Below are 26,388 nucleotides of genomic sequence, written 5' to 3'. Positions count from 1 at the left end.
GAGTAACCTGAGAGAATCAGTTGAAGCAGCATGTCTTCGAATGAGTTCAACTACCTCATGTATCATTTACTTAGAGATGATATATGCTCTTATTTAGATAAGTCAAAGTGTTGAATTCTGTTGTAAATGTACCATCTCTCTCTCTCTGCTGAACTACTGAAGAACATATAAGAAAAATTGATCAAGGGTTTCCACACATTGGGGTTTGTCCTTGGCTAGCACCACAACTTGTGTCCTCTTGTCTTGGCTTGTCTTCTGCGATCTATGTTTATGTTCTATCTGCAATTTACTTTAATGCTGATGTGATTGCTAATCTGGAAAAGATATTGAGCAAACCGTGAAAATTGAAATAAATTGCTCTAAGAATAGAATATACCTAAAATTAACAACTTGTCTGTTGTTTTGTTTCCTTCAACAGACTTTCCATATCAACGTCAATTTTCTATATTTGGATGTTCTGCTCCACAATCGTTTTCAACATGTTTTCTCTCTTTTTCCCGCTGCCCTACTTCTTTAGCTTGTGGATGTTTTGTTGTAGGTAGCTTTAACTATTTTCTGAGCTCTTTTATATTTGAATTTCTTCTTTTGGTTATTTCTTCAGCAACATTTACATCACTAGGATCCACTCCTAACTTTATCACCAAATCTTCCATCCCTTTTATTCTAGTATCCTTGGCTAAGGAAGACATTCTTTCTAATTTAAGTTGTGAATGAATATTATTCAAGGAGGCTTGCAACTTAGACGCTGCCATGGCTGAACTTCTTAGTGAGGAATAAATCATCTCACTTGCTTGTTTGTGGGGATCAATTTGATCTATGGGGTGTATCTGCTTAGCATCAAAGGAAAACACATAAGCCTTATAGTCATATGCACTTTTAGGAATTGGTGCTTTGGGCTCTAGGAATGCCAATTGAAATTGCCCTCTATCAAGGTCTAGTGCAGATAATAGCTTGTGTTGAGTGGTGGATGACCGTTTCCAGAACTCAGTATAAGTAGAAGCTTTTAATGCCTCGTTCTTTCCTTTCAACTTTCTAAATCTAGCAAATAGATTTTGTTGTCCTCGAGATGGAGAAACAAGAGAGGTAGGAGAATCAATAACTATTTTTCCAGTTTGCTGGAATGAAAAAGCAGGCTCGCCGGATAACACTACTGTAGTTTGTTCTTCTGAATTTCTGCCTTCTGATGACTCCTCTTCTATATTTATTGATTTTCTTCTTTTGAAAACCTTGAAACTGTAATGTCCCTTCCTAAATAATTTTGTCACAGGCTTAATTTCCCACAATTTTGAATAATTCTTGGTGACCATGGAACCTATCCAATTTTGACTTAAGGACTTAGGAGAGAAAGAAGGCCGAATTATTTTGTTAGTGGAATGTGGGGGCCACCCACATAGGAAAAACGCACTTGGCTAAGTGTGGAGTTCGAATAGCCTTGGAGGGGAAATCGAAAGGCAAGGAGGAGGGGCCCACATGGGGAGGAAGGCCCATGAAATTATAAATAGGAGGAGCTCATCTTCACAAAGGGTCTTTTGTCTATTGAACTCACTTTTGTTGCTCGAGCTGCTTAGCCGGGTCACTTGCTGTTTAGCACCAAGTTTTCCAAGCGGAGAACTCACCCTTTCTTCGGGGGACTTCGAGTGCCACCCTAGGAAGGACAAATCGTACCACCTTGGAGGAGAGCTGGAGGGATTTCAGAGCTTATCTTCTAGCCTTTGGCTCAGCTAGTGTGTGTTTCTGGAGGACGCAAAAAGGGAGCACACAGGGGTTGTTTCGGGGGGCTTCCGGGCAACATTTGCCGGGAGAATTTTGGCATTGGGGCTTCAGTGGAGTATCAGCATATTGGAGGAGTTTCAGAGCAGGAGATTGCCCTGAATGAATGGTTCCCAGGAACTTGGGAAACCCCTCAATGCCATGTTGACTTGCTTAGCATCCTCCAGCTTCTCCCCATCTACTACAAGCTGATCACGACTTAGAGTGATTTTCATGAAGTAATTGGTAACTGTGTTAGACCTGGACATCTCTATAGATCTGGTCTTGTTTCTCCAGATCATCTTCCTATTATTGTTCTCACTTTGGTAGAGGCTTGCCAAGGCATCGAATATCTCCTTGGCCGTACTCTTTTCATAAATGTGAGGAATCATGTAATCCTTCATTGCATTCAAGATTACTTGCTCGGCTTTAACCTCCTTTTTTCTTGGCTGCCAACTGCTGTGGATCTGTTAACAATGGAATTGTACGCTCAATAATATCCAGGGATCATTTTCCTACAATAGCAATGTATCCCTAGCTTTCCATGACAAGAAATTTGAGGCTCCATCCAACCTGTCCAGAAATCTAAGACTTGCTGCTGCCATCTTTTTAGATCTAAACAAACTGCCTACAAATGTGCTTAATCCTTTAAGCATGCAGTTAAAACAAAACTGTTGGTTTTTGGATCTAATAGATCTGCTGCTGTAAATACTTGGAGGCTTCAATTAGAAACCAAGCTCTAATACCATGTTAAAATTTTCTCCCCAAACCCTAGGAAGAATTTCCTTATGATCTCACTTACTAATTTTTAATTTTAAAAAGAAAATTCTGATCATAGATTAATCGGACAATGGTTGGAAAATAAATCGGCAGAAGCAAAATAATTTTCCAAATACACATAATTTTTCTACCCTTCAAATCAATTTTTCATTAAAATAATTCCGAACTTACAAGGGCTTCACACACTGTGAAGCCTCACCCAGTGAGAAAGATAAACTCCACGGCAATCTGCTGGCTGTATTGTGTGTGGCCATATAGCCCTGTATGGTTGTCCTGTGCCCTCATTTACTTGTGACTTGCTGTCCGTATGGTGTACGACTGAGTACGGCCCATGGTGGAAATCGTACAACCGAGTTCTTAGCTGAATTGTATGGCTGACTTCTCCTCCTACACTCAAATGGTATGGCCTCTCTCTACTAGATAGGATGGCCTTCATGAAATTACTGAGATCGATTTCCTTGCTGAACTCCCATATTTCCTTCTAAATTGGCTTGCATACTGAGCAAAATCTGTCACTCTGTGCAACTGAGTCACTGTATCTTTCACTGTGTCATTTCCCTTCTACATTGTCTTTATAATTTTGAGTTAGTCTCCACAACCCTAATCACTCATTGAGATCAATGGTTGAGATTAATCCCAATCTCACTGGACGTCAAAGGTGGAGATTTATCTAGATCACCACCGTAATTAAATTACACTTTATTAGACTTTTCATAACTTAAATTTAAAAGGTTTTTCACTTTGCTAATTTACTTTAATAAAGTGAAGTACAAAATAGAGAGGACTTTGGACAACATAAATTCATGTTTGACACAAAACCTATGCAGAAGTTTCTGTTCGAGCTACTATTATCAAAATTTATATCTTGTTTATTTTCTTCCAGTAAATAGTGTTCAATGCTCAAAGGACTATTGGATGCAGTGCCATTGAAACATTGCTTTTATTCAATTTTTTTGTAGAAATGTACTTAAGCTGCCTTTATAAGTAATAAATATGAACCTCTTAATTTATCTTTGGCTGCTGTTATCTAGGGAGCTCCTGATGCTGTCTTTAGCACTGCTGTTACATCGCTGAATCCAGAAGATGCACTTGATCCTAACAGGGTCAAATGTGTTGTGAATAAACATGGTTATGCAATCTACTTTTCTAGGGGCTTAATTCCATTCAACAAGTAAGTTTCTATCACTCAGGCATAACTTGTATAACTCAATTTTTTCTTTCTCGTTGATGATTGTATTCTCGGCTGGATATTTTGTGATGGACTGTTGTTTTTTCTGATGAGCATTGTGCTTCACTTTCTGCAGAACAGGCAAAGTGAATCCAAATTTTCCTTACCACCTCCACCTTGGGATTCAGGTAGTTCATGATCTTTTAGCAGTAATATCATTGTTACATAAATGGCAATTGCAAACATGTTATTCAAACTTATTTTCAATCTCTTAGATTTTGAAGCAGTTCTTCATACTTATGATTAGAAGAAATTGGCATTATTAAATGATGCTTACAACAATGGTGGCTTTGGTCCAGAGCTATGATGCTAAATTTCTGGGAATCTACCCCGATCTTCATCCAACACCTCTTCAACTTGAAGAAGATTTGGAACAGCTAAAGGTGCTTGAAAATGGCTACAAGATGAAGGTACCACATGACCAAGATGGGAATCATGCTTGATTTTTTCTTTAATTAGACCAGAAGTTTATATTTCACCCTGTGCAGAATGGAGTGTTTCATTGCTGATTCTGTTTTCAATCTTTGCCCCATCCAAAAACCAATTTTCTGTGGTGGTTAAGTTTTCTTCTGTTATTCTTTCTTGCTGTGAACGTTTTTCCTTATAGCTTAAAAGACATCCGGTAGTTGACGTGTTTGGTTTGCAGATTGCTAATATATGTTCAAGTGGTGAATGATAGTGATTTCTCTTTTTACGGCGAATTCTTTAGAATAAGGTGAAATAGTGTACGTAAGTGCAAGGGCTTACTATGTTTACCAGAAACGAGAAACAAGAAAAGAGACGGTAAATGGAAATGAAAGAAGAAAGGGAAGTTAGAATGTTTCAGGGATAGATAATGGTATTCTGTTGGCTCCCTTTCTCCTTGAGTACACATTTATGAGAAATACATAAACAATTTCAACTATTGAACAATGAAAACTTCAAAACAGTGATATTTATACTAAATAATTCATATTAAATCACATATTTCATAATGTGAAATTATGAATTTTGCAATGTAAATCATTGAAATATTGTATTAGAAGGGTATTTTCTTGTATCACTTATGCCCCAAAGAAAGTAGTCATGTTTTTGGTTATGGTCCAGTTTAGGGCTGTATGACCTAAATGTCTAAGGGAAGAAATGACCCTTCTGATTTGTGGCTCAGATGTTGAATTTGAAAAAGGATAAGTAAAGAGTTTCAAAGTAGCTTGAACAGGTTACTTTTTGATCAAAATGTATTTGCTTTTGATTTTTAGGGCTTGAGGGTTTTTCAGGGGTTGACACTCTGGGGGGGTAGTCAAGCATGTTGAAGTCTCATTACTTATTCATGCTTTGAGACAACAATAGGAGAATCAAATTCCATGAGGGAGGAGTTACTTGAGAAGTGTAACTCATCCCAAGAATAGAGAGAGAGTTACATTTGTCTTGAAGAGTTACAATTCAAATTAGGGAGAGAGGGAGGTACACTTAGACATGAGAGAATATTTGGTGAGAGTTACAAATCGAATTGAGTGAGAGAGTTACAAGTGCATTTAATGAGGAGGAGTTACACTTTTGCCATACATTGAATTAGTGAGGGAGAGTTACATTCTTTTAAGTGTGGAGTTACTATTTTATTCCAAGAGAGAGGTTCGATTTGCCAAGTAAGAGATTCTCAATTTAATTGACTTATTCCATGAGACTATTGAGAATTTGTTTTTATTAATCCATTAAAGGTGAATGACTTTAGACTATTTTATAAATAATAGTATCATAATAATAATAATACTAGTAAGGATAAAATACTGATTCTTGACTTGTATAATTATGATTGATTTAATTTTAAGGTGTATTCCATATGTCGAGATCAACCTTCACCATTTAGACATGACTTTCTATTTTCAAAAAGTCACTTCCAAATTGAGATGCGACTTACTATTTTAGAAAGCCATATTAGAATTGTTAGGAATGAAATTTAATTATAGGTGGTTCAAACAGAATTGAAAGATATGATTTCTTCTAGGAGAAATTCATTACTGAGCTACTAAATTTTAACAATGGGTGCTATGTCAAAAGGAGGGGAGAACCCAAGCTCTAATAGATGCAAATCCAAATCCCTTTGCACTTAGTAGGCATGTTTCACTCGCTCTCCAAAGGCTAGCTTCAATTTCCATGACATTGTGGGCAGACCTTTTGGTAGATAGAGTAGAATAGCATCGGTTTGATTTGGGTCAATGTCAAGAGGTGGCAGAGCCAAGGGAATGTGGTGCGGTGGCAATATTATCTTTTTATGTGCAAATAAATGGCTCGAGCATCGACCTTTCACTACCTCAAAACCCCAATAAGATTTTGAATAATATGTACTGTGTAGGTGCCATTTCAATGATCTTGACTCTATGTCGTAATGGCGTAAATTGGCACCATAAGTGTTTAGGAAAATCACAAGTCCAAATGCATTTGACATAGATTGACGACGAACTATGAATCACGGCGAAGGAAACCTAGGGGTAATGAATTCTGCCATTGTTTTTTTTACAATGAGAAACCTGGCTTTCCATTTTCTCGATTTTGGGCACAAGATGATGCATCTTCGAGACCCTTGAGAACTCGAAGACTACCAAAAATATAGAGAAGTCCAATAACCTATTGTTTAGGTGAATACTGCAAAAGCAGTTCGTAGGAGGAAATTAATGTGAAAAGAATGGAGAAGTGAGTGACAAGCATAGAAATGGCAGGTTAACGCCACAACGTATTGCATCTCGGGAAAATTTGAATGCATACCCAAAGAAGATGCAAAGCAGGGCACTATCAGTGACAGGAAAATGGCAGAGTTTAGGGTTTAGGAATGCACACAAGAATCATGAATTGACAGGCGTGCCAACACTCTCAGCACAAAGGGTTCATGTTCCAGGTGTGCCAACTCAATGAGACAGAGACAAGCGCGGAGGTTTCCTAAAATGGGTGCTAAAAAAAGTAGAGGGAATTTGACATTGACAAGAGACTGTTTCAACTAGCAATCAAACATATAGAGAAAATAGTTCACATGGAGAATGGATCAAATAGGAATTATGTTGGTGTAATAACACACCAAGAGATTGGCAACATATCTCCACAGGAATTTACATCAGACATATTTTTGACATGTCAAAGAAATAGTTGCGGATAGGGCTAAGGAATGCCAATTTTTGAGCAAGTGCAACTGTGCATGGGGAAACTCAACAAATAAAACTTGCTCCACTCATGCCATCACTCTTCTTTGCTGTAAACAAGGCTAGCCCGTGTCCTTTCATTCTCCCATGACAATCACCCATATTGCAAAAGGAGGACCACAAAATTATGGTTCACAATCTTGAAGCCCACAAAACTCGTGGCCCCGATACCAATGTTGGACACACAAAAATGATAGACAAATTGGATAAATCATGTGTTCAATATTATTCACAAGATATACATATTAACACATTTTGTGTGACCACTAGATTCGACTTCCAAAATCTCTTGAACTTATCATGACTGCTGGCCTTCATTTGAGGCTTTTCACCTTCCTCTCAAGTGATTGTGCCAAATTTACATAACCCAAGAGGATTATGTTTCTAACAACATTTCATAGCTCTATATATAGAAATATTCTTATTTATAATTAATAATTATATGTTTATTAATTAAATTTATTAAGTTTTTATATGTTTTGAAATATCATGGTTATGAATATGAATCATTATTATTTAAATTTATTTTAATATGAAATGTATATTAACAAAATTTTCTCAAAAAAATTATTTGTAATTTATTTAATGTAATGCCCCTTTTCGAATAGTGACTGCAGAGGGTTCGACTTAGTAGCCTATCTTGATTCCCATAGGCTATAATCAAGAAAGGGGATCAATTAATTATTAATGTAATGAAGGGGAAAAGACAACATTTCTAAAGTGATATTAGATAATTAAATTAAAAATGAAAGTGACCCATGGTATTTCAGTGATCGATGGTATTTAGGTGAGGAAAGCGTTATAAAATGAAGATATGAGCTCATTATGGGGGATATGACTATGGCTAGAATATTGTGAATTGAAAGCTCTTGTGGTGTGTTGTGTAAGAGGAAACCTCAACAAGAATCCAATTTTGGTGGTGAGAGTATCCAACCTAGTTGGTTAAGATTGGTTTCAGTGATGAGACTTATCCACCCTAGCCGATCTACGGGGAGGATCACTCATGTTATCCATAAGGTTTTAACAAGGAGGATGATGAATTTTGCAGAGATTGTGGAACTAGAGGGCAACATCAGATTATCCATTGCAACAATTCTGGAATTTTCTAGGTAGGTCGAATTTGACTTGAGAAGGCCAAATTCTTGCTAGGCAAGTGAAATAATTCTAGAGGGTTGAGTTTCTTGTGTTGAGAAATCAATGGGAAACTTAATTAGATGATTTCTCTTACTTTGATAACTGCTTATGATGTATTTTTACTTAACTTTATTAGCCTCTTCTTTCTCTTGATTATTATTGTGTTTGCTATCATCAAACAACTACCAAACAATGAAAATCAATGAGACAAGAGGACACAAAATATAGGCTACAAGCTAGGGCCAAAACCTCTCCTTTTGAGAGGAAAACCCACAAGAATTCTTCTCTTCTTATAGAATGTTCAGATGACGAATTCCAAGACCTAAGACTCTTATCAAAGACCCCTCCAAGACCAAGCCAATGTTGATTTGGGGTAGCATCAGATGTTCTCTAGCCATGAAAATTGGTGGAGAGGCTAAGGCACATGAGATCTCCAATACCCAGAAAGGGTTTGGGCAGATTCTAAATAGTTTGGGAGATATTAAAATAATTAATATTTTTATTGGAGTCCCTAAGTCTAAACTTAGGGAAAATAAAATATTAATGTGAATTAATATAAAACTGTGTTAGAATGGTCCAAAAGTCATGGATCAAGCGAGATCTAATATTAACTGTTGATTAGGGACTTAATCTCGGCTATTGATTTGTCAATGAGAAAAGTATAAGAGGAGGCTTGAGGGTCACTTGGAGAACACACCGAGGAGATCAAGATTTCGACTTTCTAGGGTTGGGTTTGCTGAGAAAGTTGAGAGAGTGATCAGAGTTGCAATTGAGGGGCAGTGAATACAGAAGCAGAGAGGCAGAGATAGCACCGGGAGGATCAACGCAGTAGCCAGAGAGAGGGACGCAGAAACAACCAAGGGTTCACGCATAGCTAGCCAGGGCTCACGCAGAGCCAGCGAAGAGTTGCGCAGTGCCTCAGAGGGCCATAAGACTGACGCAGTGCCTCCAGAGGCGGCCGCAGGCCAAGCCAGAGTGACGTTGGGCTAAGACTAGGCCAGTGAGAGGCTGATGCAGTCCCTAGAGGCTGATGCTGGGGTTTCGTGGGGTAGATTTGAGCTGTGGAGCTGTCGGAGTGTTTATCCGAGGTTTCAGCTGGAATATCTGCTTCCAAGTAGAGAGGTACTACTGCCGAGATTTTTCTCTGTTGGGTGAGCCGGACTTGGCACCCAGATTGTATTCTGAAATTGCTTAATAAATCAAACCCTCAGATAGCTACACCGATTTTCCCGCATTGGGTTTTTCCAAGGACATTAGTCCAAAAACAACGGTGTCACTTGTGTGCTTGTTTCTATTTCCTTCAATTGATGATATGTAACGTGTTGAGCATGCATTTATATTTATTTCCAATATTTACACGGTAAATAACTAGTTAATTAACAGAACAAGTAGGTAGGAATAAATCAGTAAAGTGCATGAAGGGTTTCTAACGTGTCAGACTTAGAAATTCCAATAGCCAACTTTCCTTCTTGATAAGCAATTTTGGCCTAGCAACTTCTAGCAACTTTGACTTGGTAGCTTCCAACAACTTTGACCTAGCAACTTTCAACAAATTTGACCTAGCAGCTTCCGACAATTTCAACTTCCCCAACAAATTTTTCTACAACTTCGACTTCCCCAACAATTTCTTCTGCAACCCAACAACTTATTCTGCAATTTTGGCTTCCCCAACAACTTCTTCAATTTCGGTCTAGCAATTACTTTAGAAACCCTAACAAGAGAGAGAGAGGTCCAAAACTTCGATCTTGCTTCTCTTCTTCTTTTCTTTGATTTTCGTCCTTTTCCTTTTGCTTCCAGCTTCTTTCTTGAGGAGATCGAACTTGCTTGTCTTCTCTTCAAATGGGGTTGAGTTCCTTCTTATATATAGTCTTCCTTGGAGGTCGAATAACTGTCCATGAGGCTGACTTGTCTTGCTAGTAGGCCGACTTGTCCTAATGTAGGTTGACTTGTCTTGGAGGGGGTCTTTTGACTTACAAAAATTCTTTTGACATGATACAATATGCCCAATAGGGTCTTTAACATATTACAATGACTCTTTTGACTTCATGACAAATTCCTAGAAGCACTCAATGGGTGCTTGACCTATAAATAAATTTACCTTGAGCATGAAACCCATGCATCAAGAATGACAATAATAAATTTCTTTTTCTCTTTACATCAAATACATAAGATCATGATTACATTAGACATTATGAAGACCGAACCTAGTTACACATTTCAACACGCCCCTTTAACTAGGGAGGTATTCATAATCCATACAAGGTACTTGGACATTTTCATACTGAAGAATTCAAATAAGAAGAGTCAGATTGGTAAGCCATCTCATAAGCTATTTTCTTAGCTTATACCTGTGCATCTCATCATATAAACCAACACTGTCACATAGCAAAGCCTTAATTAACAACACCTTCTCTCCACAAGATCATAGCACAATGCTAGCGAGACAATGATTAATAGACACTCTTCATCATTGTCTCTCAAGGCACACAACCCATCCGAACGTTCACAAGGTATGTCCTTTTAGGACCATTCCGATCTTGGAATAACACATCCTTATGGAATTTCCTCTTCGACTACTCTTGCCTATTGGATGCCCTATCACATCCTCAGAGTATCAAAATCAATCTTAGATGCTTACCTGATCCTCCATTCTTTCTTCATAACATGAAAACAAGAATGATGTGTCTATCTCTCCCTCTCGACTAGGGAGGATCGACATATTCCTATAAAAGGAATACTGTCAAGCTCTCTTTTAACAAGGGATTTGCCCAAGCTCCCTCTCAACTAGGAACTTGTTTCCAACAACAACTATTTTCTCTTTGGTGGAGATCATGGTACTATCAGCTGCTTGTAAGGCTCCTCTTTTTGCAACATGTCATGAACTTCATCTTCTTCATTTGGAGTCTTCTTCATCATAACTTCTTTGTAGGGCTTCGACCATCTTTCTCCATCACTTACCTTCAACGAACCATAGGGTTGAACCAATAGCCTTTGTCTTCCATTGAAAAGTGATCTTCTAGTCCACATCCGACTTTCCTTCATACAACTATCTCTTCCAAGTTATTTTTCTTTCAGGATCTTCCATCCAATCTCATGAGTATAGGTTGTAGGTGTTATTCTACAACCCTCTTTCAAGAGCCGTATAATAACCCAACCAGATGCTTTTGAAAATCAAAATGAACAATAAATTAAAGTAACCTTTTTATGATGGCCTTTTGTCATGACATCAACTTCTTGCAGCATCAAAAACCTACATATGTATGAATCCATCTCCAAGACACATATTACCAATGGTTTCCATTTCCATCATACATATTAGGGTCTTCATACCTTCTTTGTGGAGATTGTCATACCTATTCCTCTTAAATATTAGATGTTGAACATTTGGAGAGATAAGTGAATATTTTTACTTCCAGAAGGTTGAGTCAATGTTTATTTAGTTCTTGAAGACAAGTTATTTCAGGAGTGGATTCTCATTACTTGATAAGTCTCACTGACGTTGTAAAGATAAAATGTTGATGTGCTCAATGCTCAATAAAGACATATCTTTTTGGTGGTGATTGTGTCCTAGATCCGCTTGAAATTGAATAAGGGGATCTTAGGTACACCTTGTGTAGTGATTGATTGTGCATGTTTTGTGTCTAGTTTTGACACTATCCTTCTAATATGCTACACATGAAGTACACAACAAATTAAGGCAATGCCTGCACATAATCAATTCCATTCAAGCTTATGTAATCAAGCAAACTACAAGCAATGAAGAAGCAACAATAGATAATCAAGTTGTCAAAGATGATTCTACATCAACATCCAATCAAGTTAATGAAGTTGTCATCTACATCAACAACATTTGCATCAACTCAAAAGCAATTATTTGGAAAATGAACTTGCACCATTTTTTTAATAAGCTCAATACAAAGTTGTAACTTGCAAATCATAATTTGTAAGTTGGATTGTAATCAAAGTCAAATTGAGTTGAATTGTAAGGGTGCATTCTCGGTTGAAACTGACACCCAATCTTTGAATTGATAGAGAATCAATTAAACCAAGTGAATCCATTGGTTTTTAACTGAGTCATTCAAATCATTGTAAATGTTTCTCTTGGGTGCATTTTCGATAGTATTTGACACCTTTCTTTTGATCAATCAAGAGGGTGAGTTCAAGCAAGTGCAAAGTTCACAACATCAAGTGAGCCTGAAATTGGTTGAAGCAAGCAAGCGAGCATGAGTTCCAGCAAGTTCACATGGCGAAAAGCATTCAGTTATTAAAGATTCTTAACAATTTGATCCTCTCAACTACTGAAGACATGGTACAAATCAGCAAAGCAACTCTTGCTGATATTTCAATGAATCTACAACAAGCACATGAAACAATTGAGTTCCTTCAACTGGCGTTGCAACTACAAAGAGATGAGTTGTGGACACACACAACCACTAGTCACAACTACAAATTAAAAAATGTGCCCAATCTGTAAATCGAATTCAAGGCTTCGAAATGCACTTCATATCTCAAGTATATGATGCATGTGAACTCTAATTGTTAATTTTTGGTATGTTTTATGCTAGAGCAATTTATTTAATTTCTTTTCCATATTAGCAATCACATCAACACAAAGTAAACTGCAGATAGAACATAAATATAAATCGCAGAAGACAAGCCAAGACAAGAGGACACAAGATGTGGCGTGAGCCAAGGACAAACCCCACAATTTGTGGGGAAACCCTTTGATCAAATCTTCTTTTATCTTCAAAGTTCAGCAGAGAAAGAGAGAGAGTACAATTACAACAGAAGTCAACACTTTGACTTGTCTATATCTAAGCATAGATCATCTTCTATAATGATGAGATCAGTTGAAGACATTCTGCTTCAACTGATACCTATCATCGTGGTGCATCTGGTCCTCTAGTTGCACCACTACATACTGCACCATGCTGCTGTCCATGTCCATGATCTTATCTTTCATAATGCTACTCTGCTTTGATGAGAGGATAATACACCTTGACTATTCCTAGAGGCTGAGATGATATTAGTACCTTGAGATCATAACTGCACCTTACTATACTCTAAGATTATGATCCTGTCTCTTACCTTTGGTGAGAACGACATATTGGTGCATCATTTAATACTTTAAGTCACAGCTGTACATATTGTATGTCACTATGATCTATATACTGAGATCTTCTTTTCAATGTGACATAGCACATCAAGACCAGTCTTAGATGTGCCCAGATTACATATCATGTACAACGTATATAGTTTCCATGATCTGCATATGTGTCATCATGTACAACGTACATAAGCCTCCATGATCTGCATATAAATGTCATCAATGATCTGCGTATAAATTCCTTTATGAACAATGTATAAAGACCTTAATGAACAACGTATAAAGAAGTCTCCATGATCTGTACATAAGTATCTTTATGACCTGCAGCTAGGGCATGTTTGTACAACTGCTTACATGTCTCTATAACTGCGTTTTACATGTCAGCTTTGACTGCGTTTGAGTGTCACTATTGACTGCGTATGAGTCTTCATGACCTGCGTAGAATCTTCATGATCTGCGTATAAGTATTATTATGTACAGCGTATATGAGTCTCCCTGATCTGCGTATTAGTGTCATCATTGACTGCGTATGAGTGTATAGGGTTTTCCATGAATAACGTATCAGGTTTCCATGCACAGCGTATAGAGATTTACCATGAACCGCGTATAGTTTTGCATACATGACTGTAATTTAGGGTGCCTCCATTTACTGTGGATAGGGACCTTCATTTGCTGCGGATGGATACCTTCATGACCTGTGTACATTAACAGCGGATAAAGTGTCTTCATTTTCTGCGGATAGATACCTTCATGACTGCGGCTGGGTCTCCATAATTGCGTATAAGGTCTTCCGTTCCAGCGTATGAGTGACCTGCGTTTAGAGCATCATCATAAGGCCAACATATTACTCTTGGTGACTCACTCCTTCTCCAAAAACCCAAGACGTTGAGAGGAGGAGATCACTCAAGAATTGTGTCCAAATGACATCCAATCCTCTTATATTTATACTAAAACGTGTAGGAGATGAATAGACACGTCCATTGGGCTTCTGAGCCTACTCAAGTGATGGTCGGCTTGATAATAATTACTTAATCAAAATAAATTCATATCTCCATAAATACTTATCGGAATCAGATGATCTTTAGATCAATCCTAAACCTCTCGATGAGAGGGATCCAATAAAAATATCATCTGCCATAAATAAGCCGACCCACATGGAGTTTGGCCCTAGTTGCCCATTTAGCACTCCCTCTCAACTAGGGAGAACTCCATCTGGTGATCCATAAGTCCGACTGTACTATCTCTGCCATCAGTGCCCTGCACTGCTCTGCCTAGCTTTGCTCAGCTCTGCTGGCCCTGCTCTGCTTTGATCTGCTGGCTCTGCTCAGCTCTGCTGGCTCTGCTCAGCTCTGCTGGCTCTACTCTGCTCTGCTAAACTATGAAGAAGAAGAATTGATCGAGAATGTCTCATAACATTCTCCACTGACCCGAGTCTCAGAGTGCGTACCACTGGTCCTAGACCAGTCTCAACCGACCCAAAGTCAGCGTCATAGTGGGTACCACTCCTACCACTGGTCCCAGACCAGTATCGTAGGCTTAGAGAGGGTATCACTGGTCCCAGACCAGTCTCAACCGACCCGAAGTCAGTGTCATAGTATGTACCACTCTCACTGGTCCTAGACCAGTACTGCACTGACACGAAGTCAGTCTCGGAGTATGTACCACTGATCCCAGATCAGTCCCAGTCGACCCGAAGTCAGTGTCATAGTATGTACAACTCCTACCACTGGTCCCAGACCAGTATCATTGATCCCAGATCAATGGAGGTCATCCTAGCGTAGGGAGTACGGTAGATACAACGATGCGTCCATCGGTACTACTATGGTCCTTAACTTCATTTCCCTGCTGATTGATCAGATGAGAGGTACTTCCCATGAGTCCCAGACTGCATGGGTAGGATGCCTCGACAGGAGAACTTAATCAATCCTGTCCTCACAGGAGAACACGTCAATCCTGCTCCAATCGCCATGGAGAACACATCAATGCAAGCCGCCATGGAGAACACATCAATCCAGGCCTCACAGGAGAACACATCAATCCTGCTACAATCGCCATGGAGAACACATCAATCCAGGCCTCACAGGAGAACACATCAATCCTGCTATAATCGCCATGGAGAACACATCAATCCGGGCTTCACAGGAGAACACATCAATCCTGCTACACAGGAGAGCGAAACATCCTGTTCCACAAGAGAGCGAATCATCTTGTCCCACAAGAGAGCGAATCATCTTGTCCACAGGAGAGCGAATCATCCTGTCCACAGGAGAGCAAATCATCCTATCCCAGTGCGCACCACTAGGGGAGGGTGAGTCACTCTGTGGTCGTATGTTGCTCCAGTAAGAACCGCAAGCCCCCCAGAGCTCCCAGAGCTCAATGTATGCAACATGCGGGACCCTTTTACAAAGGTCTCTCGACGACTCCAAGTCGTTCGCGAAAATCGAAAATTTGATCTTTCCCCCGGGGCTTTAGCGACCTGTATATCATCTCAGTGCGATGGAGCCTCCTTGCTCATCGACTCTCCATATCCCAGATAAGGCAGTATCTGATGTCTGTCTGCTGGAGCAATTGTGGAATACAGGATTCCTTAATAATCGAATCCCACCTGTGGTTGTCACAGAGAAAAACAGCTAACATAAGAGCTTCCGCAACCATGCAGCTTCATACGAGATCATACTCGTAGCCATGTATTCGGTCTTGGCGGTGCTTATAGCAACCGACTTCTGCTTCTTGCATCGAAGCAGAATCCAAAGAGAACCAACACTGAAAAGTGCTCTAGTAATCCTCCACACTGCCCGCGCACTCATCATTCTAATAATCATGTGGTTTCATATTTCCGGCAGTGTATCTCAATCCATGAGAGGTTGTGCCCCTGAAGATATCTCAGAAGATTTTTGGCACCAATCCAGTGAGGCTCAACCAAATATGAGCTCACCATGCTAATTGCAAAACACATGTCGGGACGGAGGTTCACCAAGAACATCAATGCGAATGAGTTTATGAAACTCAGAGGCATTCCCAAATCTGGTCCGACATCACTACCATATAACTTATGATCCTTGAGGTAGTCACATGCTTGCAGTTTATCATTTCACATCTGGAATCCAACTTCCTCTCTCTTCTACAAATGAGAGGGTCGGCACCTATCAGACATACGTGCCGGTATGAGAGGTCTATCATCCTCAACCTTCGGGTAATGGTTTGGATCGGTTTCACTCTTAGTGGATCTCACCTTCATCTGACAGCTATCAATCCTCTCATATTACGCTTGGGGTGCTTTGCTTCAAGCGATAGGGGGCTTTATTTCACCAGCATACGTGAGATTCCTCATCATCAATCTCAAACCCCTCGGGTTGTTCCAAACCTGTGGACCTGCTACATGAGGGGGAATGGTCCCCTTGTAAGATTTTCCTTCGGTACATCTCAGACATGTACCTTCATGCTGTTTTTGAATTCAGGCATCTTTGTCACCTTCTGACTCACAGACCTCTAGTGCTGTGTCAATGGACATGGTCCCCAGTGGACTTCCTGCAACTTGATACAACCCTGAACTCAAAAACATCTTTCAATTTACGTACCTTTCCATTGACGAATGCCGCCATAAAACCTTTGACTTCCATTCCCTTTTCAGGATGGGTGACATCGGCTCCACGATTGTTTCCATCTCTACCAAATTAGAGAGTGCACCTTTCTATCCGATAAAGTGCCTTGAAGCACTACAATCAATATGCCAGATTCCCAAAGAATCTGAAGGAGAGGGCCAATACAAGATAACACTTCTTTATCAGAAACAATATTTGATTCTTCTTACTTGGGGTTCCTTGCTTCCTTGAAGAGTCGGCTGTGTCTTTGATGACCTGCATCTCTGTCATTCGGACACTCCTTCGCATAAGGGCCGAACTCATAACCAAGACATCTACCTTTCCTTCCACCCTTAGATCTGAACTTCCCAATGAAGTGATCTTCAGGTATGCCATCAGAAGTTCTGCTGCGCCATTCTGATAATATGCTCTGCTTCGACTTCACCCTAAGTGAATTGTGAAGAACCCATTAATCCTTTTGTCTTGGCCCAACTACCTTGGGTGATTGTTCTTTCGTTCTTGCTTGGGCATTGTCTTCACCTCAGCGTTGATACCACGTTAATTTTTGGTATGTTCTATGCTAGAGCAATTTATTTTCCATATTAGCAATCACATCAACACAAAGTAAATTGCAGATAGAACATAAATATAAATCGCAGAAGACAAGCCAAGACAAGAGGACATAAGATGTGGCGTGAGCCAGGGACAAACCCCACAATGTGTGGGGAAACCCTTTGATCAAATCTTCTTTTATCTTCAAAGTTCAGCACACACACAGAGAGAGAGAGAGAGTACAATTACAACAGAAGTCAACACTTTGACTTGTCTAGATCTAAGCATAGATCATCTTCTATAACTATGAGAGCAGTTGAAGACATTTTGCTCCAACTGATACCTATCATCGTGGTGCATTTGGTCCTCTAGTTGCACCACTACATACTGCACCATGCTGCTGTCCATGTCCATGATCTTATCCATCATAATGTTGCTCTGCTTTGCTGAGAGGATTATACACCTTGACTATTCCTAGAGGTTGAGATGATCTTAGTACCTTGAGATCATAACTGCACCTTACTATACTCTAAGATTATGATCCTGTCTCTTACCTTTGGTGAGAACGACATATTGGTGCATCATTTAATACTTTAAGTCACAGCTGTACAGATTGTATGTCACTATGATCTATATACCGAGATCTTCTTTTCAACGTGACATAGCACATCAAGACCAATCTTAGATGTGCCCAGATTACATATCATGTACAACGTATATAGTTTCCATGATCTGCGTATAAAGTCCTTTATGATCTGCGTATGTGTCATCATGTACAGCGTACATAAGCCTCCATGATCGGCATATAAATGTCATCAATGATCTGCATATAAAGTCCTTTATGAACAATGTATAAAGACCTTAATGAACAGTGTATAAAGAAGTCTCCATGATCTATACATAAGACCTGCAGCTAGGGCATGTTTGTACAACTACTTACATGTCTATATAATTGCGTTTTACATGTCAGCTTTGACTGTGTTTGAGTGTCACTATTTGTTAGGATATTCCGACACATAGGAAATAGTTAAGTACAACTTGGTCTAGTGTAGAGTTAGGTATAGAGTTAGATAAAGTGTGTTTCTTTACCGTTGTACATTTTGTAACTTACAATCCGACAGTCATGATATGTAGTGATCCGACGGTTCATTCTCTCCTCGGTATTACCGACACTTGATCCGTGGCTTGACACCCGATTGGTCCATGAATTCTATTTAAAGCGCATGGAGGGTCATTTGTAGGGTAATCCGTGCATGAGAGAAACATATGTAAATTTTCATTCTTTTATTAATAAATTGCCTGAAGTGGCCGCGTTGGCTCAGGCCGTGGACTGTTTCCCTCTTTGAGGGTTTTAACCACGTCAAAAATACTGGTGTATTGATCTGCGATCTGGTTGTGAGCGGTGTCCTTTGGTGTTCTGTCTGAGGAACTTACCCTGTAAATTCCTACATGGTATCGGAGCAAGTTGAGGGCCGCGTCTGTTAGTGATCCAAATCTGAAGCCGGTAGAACTGCATCCGACTGCCGTTTCCTAGATCTGTTGTTTCTGACTGCTTTCGGGCCGAGAGGACTGCTCTGTTGTGTTGGGAGCATCTGTTCCAGTGAGGAACCCCTTTCATTTCACGCGAAAAGGTTTTTGGTAGCCCTATCTGCGTCATTTTTAAGATCTGGAGGTATACAGTGTTTATTTGCAGTTTACTGTTATTTTCTCTCTGTTTATTTCGGTTTCGGTTTATTTAGCCTTTTTATTACCGGATCTATACCTTTCATTTCTGCGTATGCTCTTTGCCCTGCGACTCTGTGCGATCTGGGAAAATCAGAAACAGAAAGGAAGGATTTTTCTCATGCGTATGCTCTTTTCCCTGCGCCTTAGGGTGATCTCGGAAAATCAGAAACATTGAGGAAAATATTTAGTTTCCGGCCAAAGCTAACTTTGAGCCGCAAGGTTCATTTTTGAAAATATTTAGTTTTTCGGCTAAAGCTAACTTCGAGCCATAAGGTTCGTTTTCTTTGCATGTCCGTGTTGGGTTTTGTGTTTTTTGTTTTGTAGGGAAAAAGAGCTTTCTCAAAGCAAGCATGCAACCCAAAGCACCACCCCCTCTCTCTCTCTCAAATTTTTTTGTATAGATCAATTGGTTCAAAGCTATTTTAAGAGAGTAGAGGTCTTGGGTTCAAGTCTCCATTTTGTGGGGGCAGACTTTTTCATTTCCGCACATTCCCGCACTTCATCGGCAACTTCAACAACTTTTTTTCAAAAAGCCATAACTTCTTCATCCGGAAGCCGTTTTCAGAGCCGTTTTTTTTAAACCAGCCTAATTTTTCGAGATCTATCCATTGGAACACTTATTTTCAACATCTTTAGCTTCAGTTTCCATTGAAATGGAAAGTCAATACCAAGTTACCCTTGACAGCACCAACTACTTCCAATGGTTGGCTTACATTGAGGATTTACTTAGAAGTAAAGGTCTCTACAGAATAGCCTCAGGCCAAAAAAAGAAACCGATAAGGCTGCTAAATGGGAAAATAGGCAAGATCAAGCACGTGGATTGATAGGGATGTCTATTTCTCCAGATCTTAGATTCCATATTGCAGAAATTGATACTCCTGATGAAGCAATGAAACAAATCAATAAAGTTTTTGCGATTAAAAATGAAATTAGAGCCCATCAACTTGAAAATGAGTTGCTTACATTGGACCCTAATAATTTTTCTTGCATTGAAGATTTCTTGTCCAAGTTCAAGACCCTTAGATATCTTTTGGAAGGTATTAAAGTTAAGAAAGAAGATAGTAACCTTATCTATTCCATTCTTACTAAGTTGGGACTAGCCTACTCTGTGTTTGTTTCCACCTTCCATTCTATAAGAGAAGCCTTCATTTCTCAAGGAACAGACTACAAGCCCCCTTCCTTTGACTCCTTTTGTGATTCTTTAATAAGAGAACAAGAAAAACTCTTACACCTTGGTCTTCTTAATCTTGGAAACTCTTCCAAGAAAGCGTTAGCCGCCCAACAGCAACCAAATTCAAAGAATCCCAAGAAGTCATATCCTAAAAAGAATGGTCCTAAACCAAACAAGGGTCATAAGCAATTTCAGCCCCAAAATGAAAAATCATTTCAACAAAATGATAAGACAAATAAAAACAAAGGGAAGAAGACTGATAGACATTGCAATTTTTGTAATCGAGATGGCCACTTAGAATCAAAATGCTTTAAGAAGATGGAAGCCTTGGAAGCAACAATGAAGAAGCATAACATCCATTTGGGGCAATCTTCAACTTCAACTTCATCTTCAGGAATGACACTTTCTGCATGTGGTTGTCAAGCATCTCGGTCTGGCTATGCATTAAATGTATCTTCTTCTTCTCATTCTCATGAGTGGCTCATTGATTCTGGAGCTTCTTATCACATGGCCAAAAACAAAGCCATGTTTTATTCTTTAAATGATTGTAACACCAAAAATATATATGTTGGTGATGATAGATCTCTTAATGTTGTAGGGACTGGAACTGTTCATCTAGACAATGGTCAGTTTAATGATGTATTATGTGTTCCAACCTTATCCTGCAACCTTATATCAGATAACTCATTCAGGTGAAGGTAAAATCGTTGAATTTTCACCTCATGATGTTGTAATCAAGGACTTAAGAGATCATAAACAGATTTTGGCTACTGGAATTGCTGATGATTCTACAAGGTTGTATAAGTTTCACAACTTTGGGTCATCAAATCTTCCCTCAATATTTGTTGCTCATAACGATGAAGTGAACAAACTTTGGCATGAGCGATTTGGTCACTTAAACTATCGCTCCCTTCTGTATCTATGTAAAGAAAATATGGTGACAGGTCTTCCTATGGTATCTTGCAGAGATGGTGTTTGTTCCGGATGTGTACTCAGAAAACATCATCGGGACAATTTTGAAAAACGTGCCTCTTGGCACGCCTCAGCCCCTTTACAGCTTGTGCATAGTGATTTATGTGGTCCACTTCCAGTTGTGTCATTCTCTGGCTGCAAGTATTTCTTAACTTTCATTGATGATTTCTCCAGACGCACTTGGGTATACTTCTTAAAACTCAATAGTGAAGTATTTAACACTTTTTTGGCCTTCAAGGCCTTTGTTGAAAAACAATCTGGACATCAAATTCTTAAGTTAAGATCTGATAATGGCGGAGAATATGTTAAAAACACATTCATCAACTATTGCACTGAGAATGGAATTCAAATGCAACATACTGTTCCATATACTCCACAACAAAATGGTGTAGCTGAAAGGAAGAATCGCACCTTAAAGGAAATGGCTAATTGTATGCTACAATCTAAAGGACTTGGTCTTAGTTTTTGGGCAGAAGCAATTAACTGTGCAAATTACATAATAAATCGCACTGCTACTAAGGCTTTAAAGAATATCACTCCAGAAGAAGCATGGAGCTCAATCAAACCAGATGTAAGTCACTTTCGTGTTTTTGGAAGTGAAGCGTGGGCCCATATTCCAGATGAAAAGCATAAAGCTTTAGAACCTAAGAGTGAAAAATGTACTTTTGTTGGATATTCTGAAGATGTCAAAGGCTATAGACTTATTCCATTTAAGTCCAAAAATGTTATCATTAGAAGAGATGTAAAATTTGATGAAAATATATCGGCCTGCGAGCCTAGTCCGGCGGATGTGCCACCTCTCCCTATCTCTTCTACTTTTGAAAACATTTCTTCTTCAGATGATGAAAGTGAGGATGGCAATCCTCCCCTGCCATGTCAGGATCCTCCTTCAGCTCCTCAGCTTCCAAAATGGGTTCGTGCTACTCGAGATGCAGCATGTGATCTTGCCGGTGATCCTACAGATCAGCGACGTACATGTTCTTAGTTCGAGAGAGCCTCTTCTTTACTGGCTCAAGCTCCAGTAAATTATGATCCTGACACCTTTGCAGAAGCTTCAGGCCATCCAGATTGGGAAGCAGCTATGAATGAAGAATATCATTCATTGTTGGCAAATGATACATGGGATCTTGTTCCTCTACCAAAGGGACGAAAACTTGTTAGATGCAAATGGGTTTACAGAACCAAGTATGGACCAGATGGGAAAGTTGATAAACATAAAGCTCGTCTTGTTGCTAAGGGTTTTTCACAGGTTGAAGGTATTGACTACACTGAAACCTTCTCCCCTGTTGCCAAAATGAACTCTATCCGCCTTGTTCTTTCCCTTGCTGCCTCTTTCAAATGGGAAGTCCATCAGATGGATGTTAAATCTGCCTTCTTGCATGGGGACTTGCATGAAGAAATCTATATGGAACAACCCATTGGCTTCATACAAACAGACTCCAGCCTTGTATGTCGACTTAAGAAATCCCTTTATGGTCTCAAGCAAGCTCCTCGGGCTTGGTATGCCAAAATGGATAGCTTTCTTTTAGAATCTGGCTTTTCTAGGTGTCATTCTGACAATACTGTCTACACCAAGAAAGTGGGCAACTCTCTTATCATCTTTGTTCTTTATGTTGATGATCTTATCCTTACTGGTAGTGATCCCAACCTTATAAACCATGTGAAGTCTAGCCTTAAAAGGAAATTTGAAATGACAGACTTAGGACACTTACACTATTTTCTCGGTCTTCAAGTCTTGCAATCCAAGGAGGGTATTTCTCTTTCCCAGTCCAAGTATGCCTGTGATATTCTACGCCATTTTCACATGGAAGATTGTAAGCCAGCCCCTTCTCCCTTTCAGTCTGGAGTCAAACTTTCAGTCACTTGTACTTCTCCTGAAGTTGATGCTACCTTATACCGTCAACTTGTAGGAAAACTTTTGTATCTAACCCATACTTGTCCTGACCTTTCCTTTGCTGTTGGCCTTGTTGCTCGGTTCATGCAAAACCCCCGTGAAAGTCATTGGAAAGCAGCTAAAAGAATACTTCGTTATGTTCGAGGTACAATTCAGTTTGGGATTCATTACAGTGCCGAAGCATCTCCTCTATTGGTTGGTTTCACTGATTCCGATTGGGCTGGTGACCCTGATGATCGGAAGTCTACTGCCGGTTATGTGTTCACTCTTGGTTCAGGACCTATTACATGGGCTTGTAAGAAACAAGCTGCCATTTCTCTTTCATCAGCAAAAGCAGAGTATCGTGGTGCTGTAGAAGCTAGTAAGGAAGCCTTGTGGCTTCGTCAGATCCTGTCAGAGTTTAGCTTTGAGCAGCAGCATCCAACTACACTTTGGTGTGATAATCAAAGTGCCATTCAGCTATGCAAAGATCCAATCCAACATCAGCGCAGCAAACACATTGAACTGCACATGCACTTCATCAGAAAGCTCATTCACGACCATGTTCTTGAAGTGCAATATTGTTCAACAGATGATCAAGTTGCAGACATTTTCACAAAGGCTCTCACAGAGGCGAAGTTCACTAAACTTCGATTTATGGTTGGAGTTCAGGAAGCTGTCACTAAGGGGGGATAGGCTCTAGTGCCTCCTTCCTTCTCCTATTGTGTCATATTTGTAAATCCTTCAATCCTATCCCAAGTTGTTCTTAAGGGGGGATGTTAGGATATTCCGACACATAGGAAATAGTTAAGTACAACTTGGTCTAGTGTAGAGTTAGGTAAAGTGTGTTTCTTTACCGTTGTACATTTTGTATCTTACAATCCGACGGTCACGATATGTAGTGATCCGACGGTTCATTCTCTCCTCGATATTACCGACACTTGATCCGTGGCTTGACACCCGATTGGTCCATGAATTCTATTTAAAGCGCATGGAGGGTCATTTGTAGGGTAATCCGTGCATGAGAGAAACATATGTAAATTTTCATTCTTTTATTAATAAATTGCCTGAAGTGGCCGCGTTGGCTCAGGCCGTGGACTGTTTCCCTCTTTGAGGGTATTAACCACGTCAAAAACACTGGTGTATTGATCTGCGATCTGGTTGTGAGCGGTGTCCTTTGGTGTTCTGTCTGAGGAACTTACCCTGTAAATTCCTACACTATTGACTGTGTATGAGTCTTCATGACCTGCGTAGAATCTTCATGATCTGCATATAAGTATTATTATGTACAACGTATATGAGTCTCCCTGATCTGCGTATTAGTGTCATCATTGAATGCGTATGATGTATAGGGTTTTCCATGAATAACGTATCAGGTTTCCATGCACAACGTATAGAGATTTACCATGAACCGCGTATAGTTTTGCATACATGACTGTAATTTAGGGTGCCTCCATTTACTGTGGATAGGGACCTTCATTTGCTGCGGATGGATACCTTCATGACCTGTGTACATTAACAACGGATAAAGTGTCTTCATTTGCTGCGGATAGATACCTTCATGACTGCAGCTGGGTCTCCATAATTGCGTATAAGTTCTTCCGTTCCAGCGTATGAGTGACCTGCATTTATAGCATCATCATAAGGCCAACATATTACTCTTGGTGACTCACTCCTCCAAAAACCCAAGACGTGGAGAGGAGGAGATCACTCAAGAATTGTGTCCAAATGACATCCAATCCTCTTATATTTATACTAAAACGTGTAGGAGATGAATAGACACGTCTATTGGGCTTCTGAGCCTACTCAAGTGATGGTCGGCTTGATAATAATTACTTAATCAAAATAAATTCATATCTCCATAAATACTTATCGGAATCGGATGATCTTTAGATCAATCCTACACCTCTCGACGAGAGGGATCCAATAAAAATATCAGCTGCCATAAATAAGCCGACCCACCTGGAGTTTGCCCCTAGTTGCCCATTTAACAATAATAGACCCTCATTTGCAGAAACTAGACGACCCAAGGTATTCCATGTCAGTGCCACAAATCGCACACCAAATATGAAATAAATCAGACATCAGAATCTCTATTTTACCAAAATATAAGGAAATCCTGACACGCATTGACACCATTGCAGTCAGGAAACCATGGACACACTATTCCCCTCATGTGACCTCTTTACTCTACCCAACCTTCAACCATTGATTTTAAGCCAAATCGTTCATCTCTGCATTTGAGTTGAAAAGGGAAACTTTACTGATAGATATACTCACAGGTTCTCAAGTATGACTGATTTCCAAGACGTTGATTATTATATAGTTTCCATGCACCACAAGTGTGGAGATTCAGACAAGAGCGCAGGCTTCGACTTAGCTACAACGCTCTAACCATCACAAAAAACACAAATTTCACACTCAAGCTATCTCTCATTCATTTCACAATAATTGCAAGACTTCGAGCCTATTAACAATCCACTGTAAAATTCATTGTAATTCATACAAAACACACACATAATCTTTTCCGAAAATAGAAGAGTGATGCTTCCAAGTCATTCAACCATACAGGTGAAGATAAAGATGTTGATTCCAAATCACTCATTCAAACAACTTCAAGTGTAGAAGTTGTTCATGATCAAATTGAACTTGCTTCTTCCAAACCAATCATCAAGCCGTGGGAAGAACTCCAATGTAACAAAAATCGACAAGGATTAGGATATGACAAAGATGAAAAAAACTTGCATATACCCGATTATTCTAAGCCGATTAAGTTCATCAGTGCAAGATTTCTTGATCAAATAACATCAACAAGCCATGAGAAAGTTGAAGACAAACCCACATGCAAACATTTTCAAAGAAAAGGTCACATGGAAGATCACTGTTTTGATCTCCATCCTTGTCACCATTGTGGCAAGAAGAATCATTCATCAGAGAAATGCTGCAAACAAGACCAACCTGCCAGATTAAAGATCAATTATGCATGGATTGATCCTTGGGAATGGTCATCAACAGTAAAACAATTGTATAAGTTTTACAACATAATTCAATCTCAACTATTGCAGCCAACAGTCAATTGAAGATGGTACTCTCATGCACCTGAAAGCGGGAGTACAACAGTGAAACTCTCCTACACCTGAAGGGGGGGAGTTCAAAGTTCAGAAATCAAGTGCAGATGATTGTCTCTCCTTTCAGCTGACAAAGGGGGAAATGATAATGGAATTAAGGGTGGTTGTTAGACTGAAAGTCTCGACAACATCATCAAAAGCAACCAATGGGCATCTTCAAATCAGCCAGTGGGCATCATAAACAAATTCGCCTGTGGGCGTTCTCAATATTTTGTTAG

The 26,388-nt window shown here is 39.5% G+C and overlaps 1 protein-coding gene across 2 annotated transcripts in view; it reads left to right on the top strand.

Moving 5' to 3' along the window:
* Positions 1-26,388, top strand: part of CKS (Nucleotide-diphospho-sugar transferases superfamily protein) — a 175,717-nt gene that overhangs the window by 114,396 nt on the left and 34,933 nt on the right. For both annotated transcript variants that reach the window (XM_089416893.1, XM_089416892.1), the window contains exons 5-7: positions 3,561-3,700; positions 3,834-3,885; positions 4,057-4,167. In XM_089416893.1, coding sequence (XP_089273019.1) covers positions 3,561-3,700; positions 3,834-3,885; positions 4,057-4,167 — 303 coding nt within the window. The remainder of the gene's footprint in view (positions 1-3,560; positions 3,701-3,833; positions 3,886-4,056; positions 4,168-26,388) is intronic.

The sequence above is a fragment of the Pinus tabuliformis genome, chromosome 3_2 (assembly GCF_031772625.1).
Source record: "Pinus tabuliformis cultivar Carrire ecotype Pingquan chromosome 3_2, CPIR1, whole genome shotgun sequence".
Classification (NCBI taxonomy): domain Eukaryota; kingdom Viridiplantae; phylum Streptophyta; class Pinopsida; order Pinales; family Pinaceae; genus Pinus; species Pinus tabuliformis.
The sequence above is the reverse complement of the archived record's forward strand: the minus strand, read 5'-3'. Positions and strand labels throughout refer to the sequence as shown.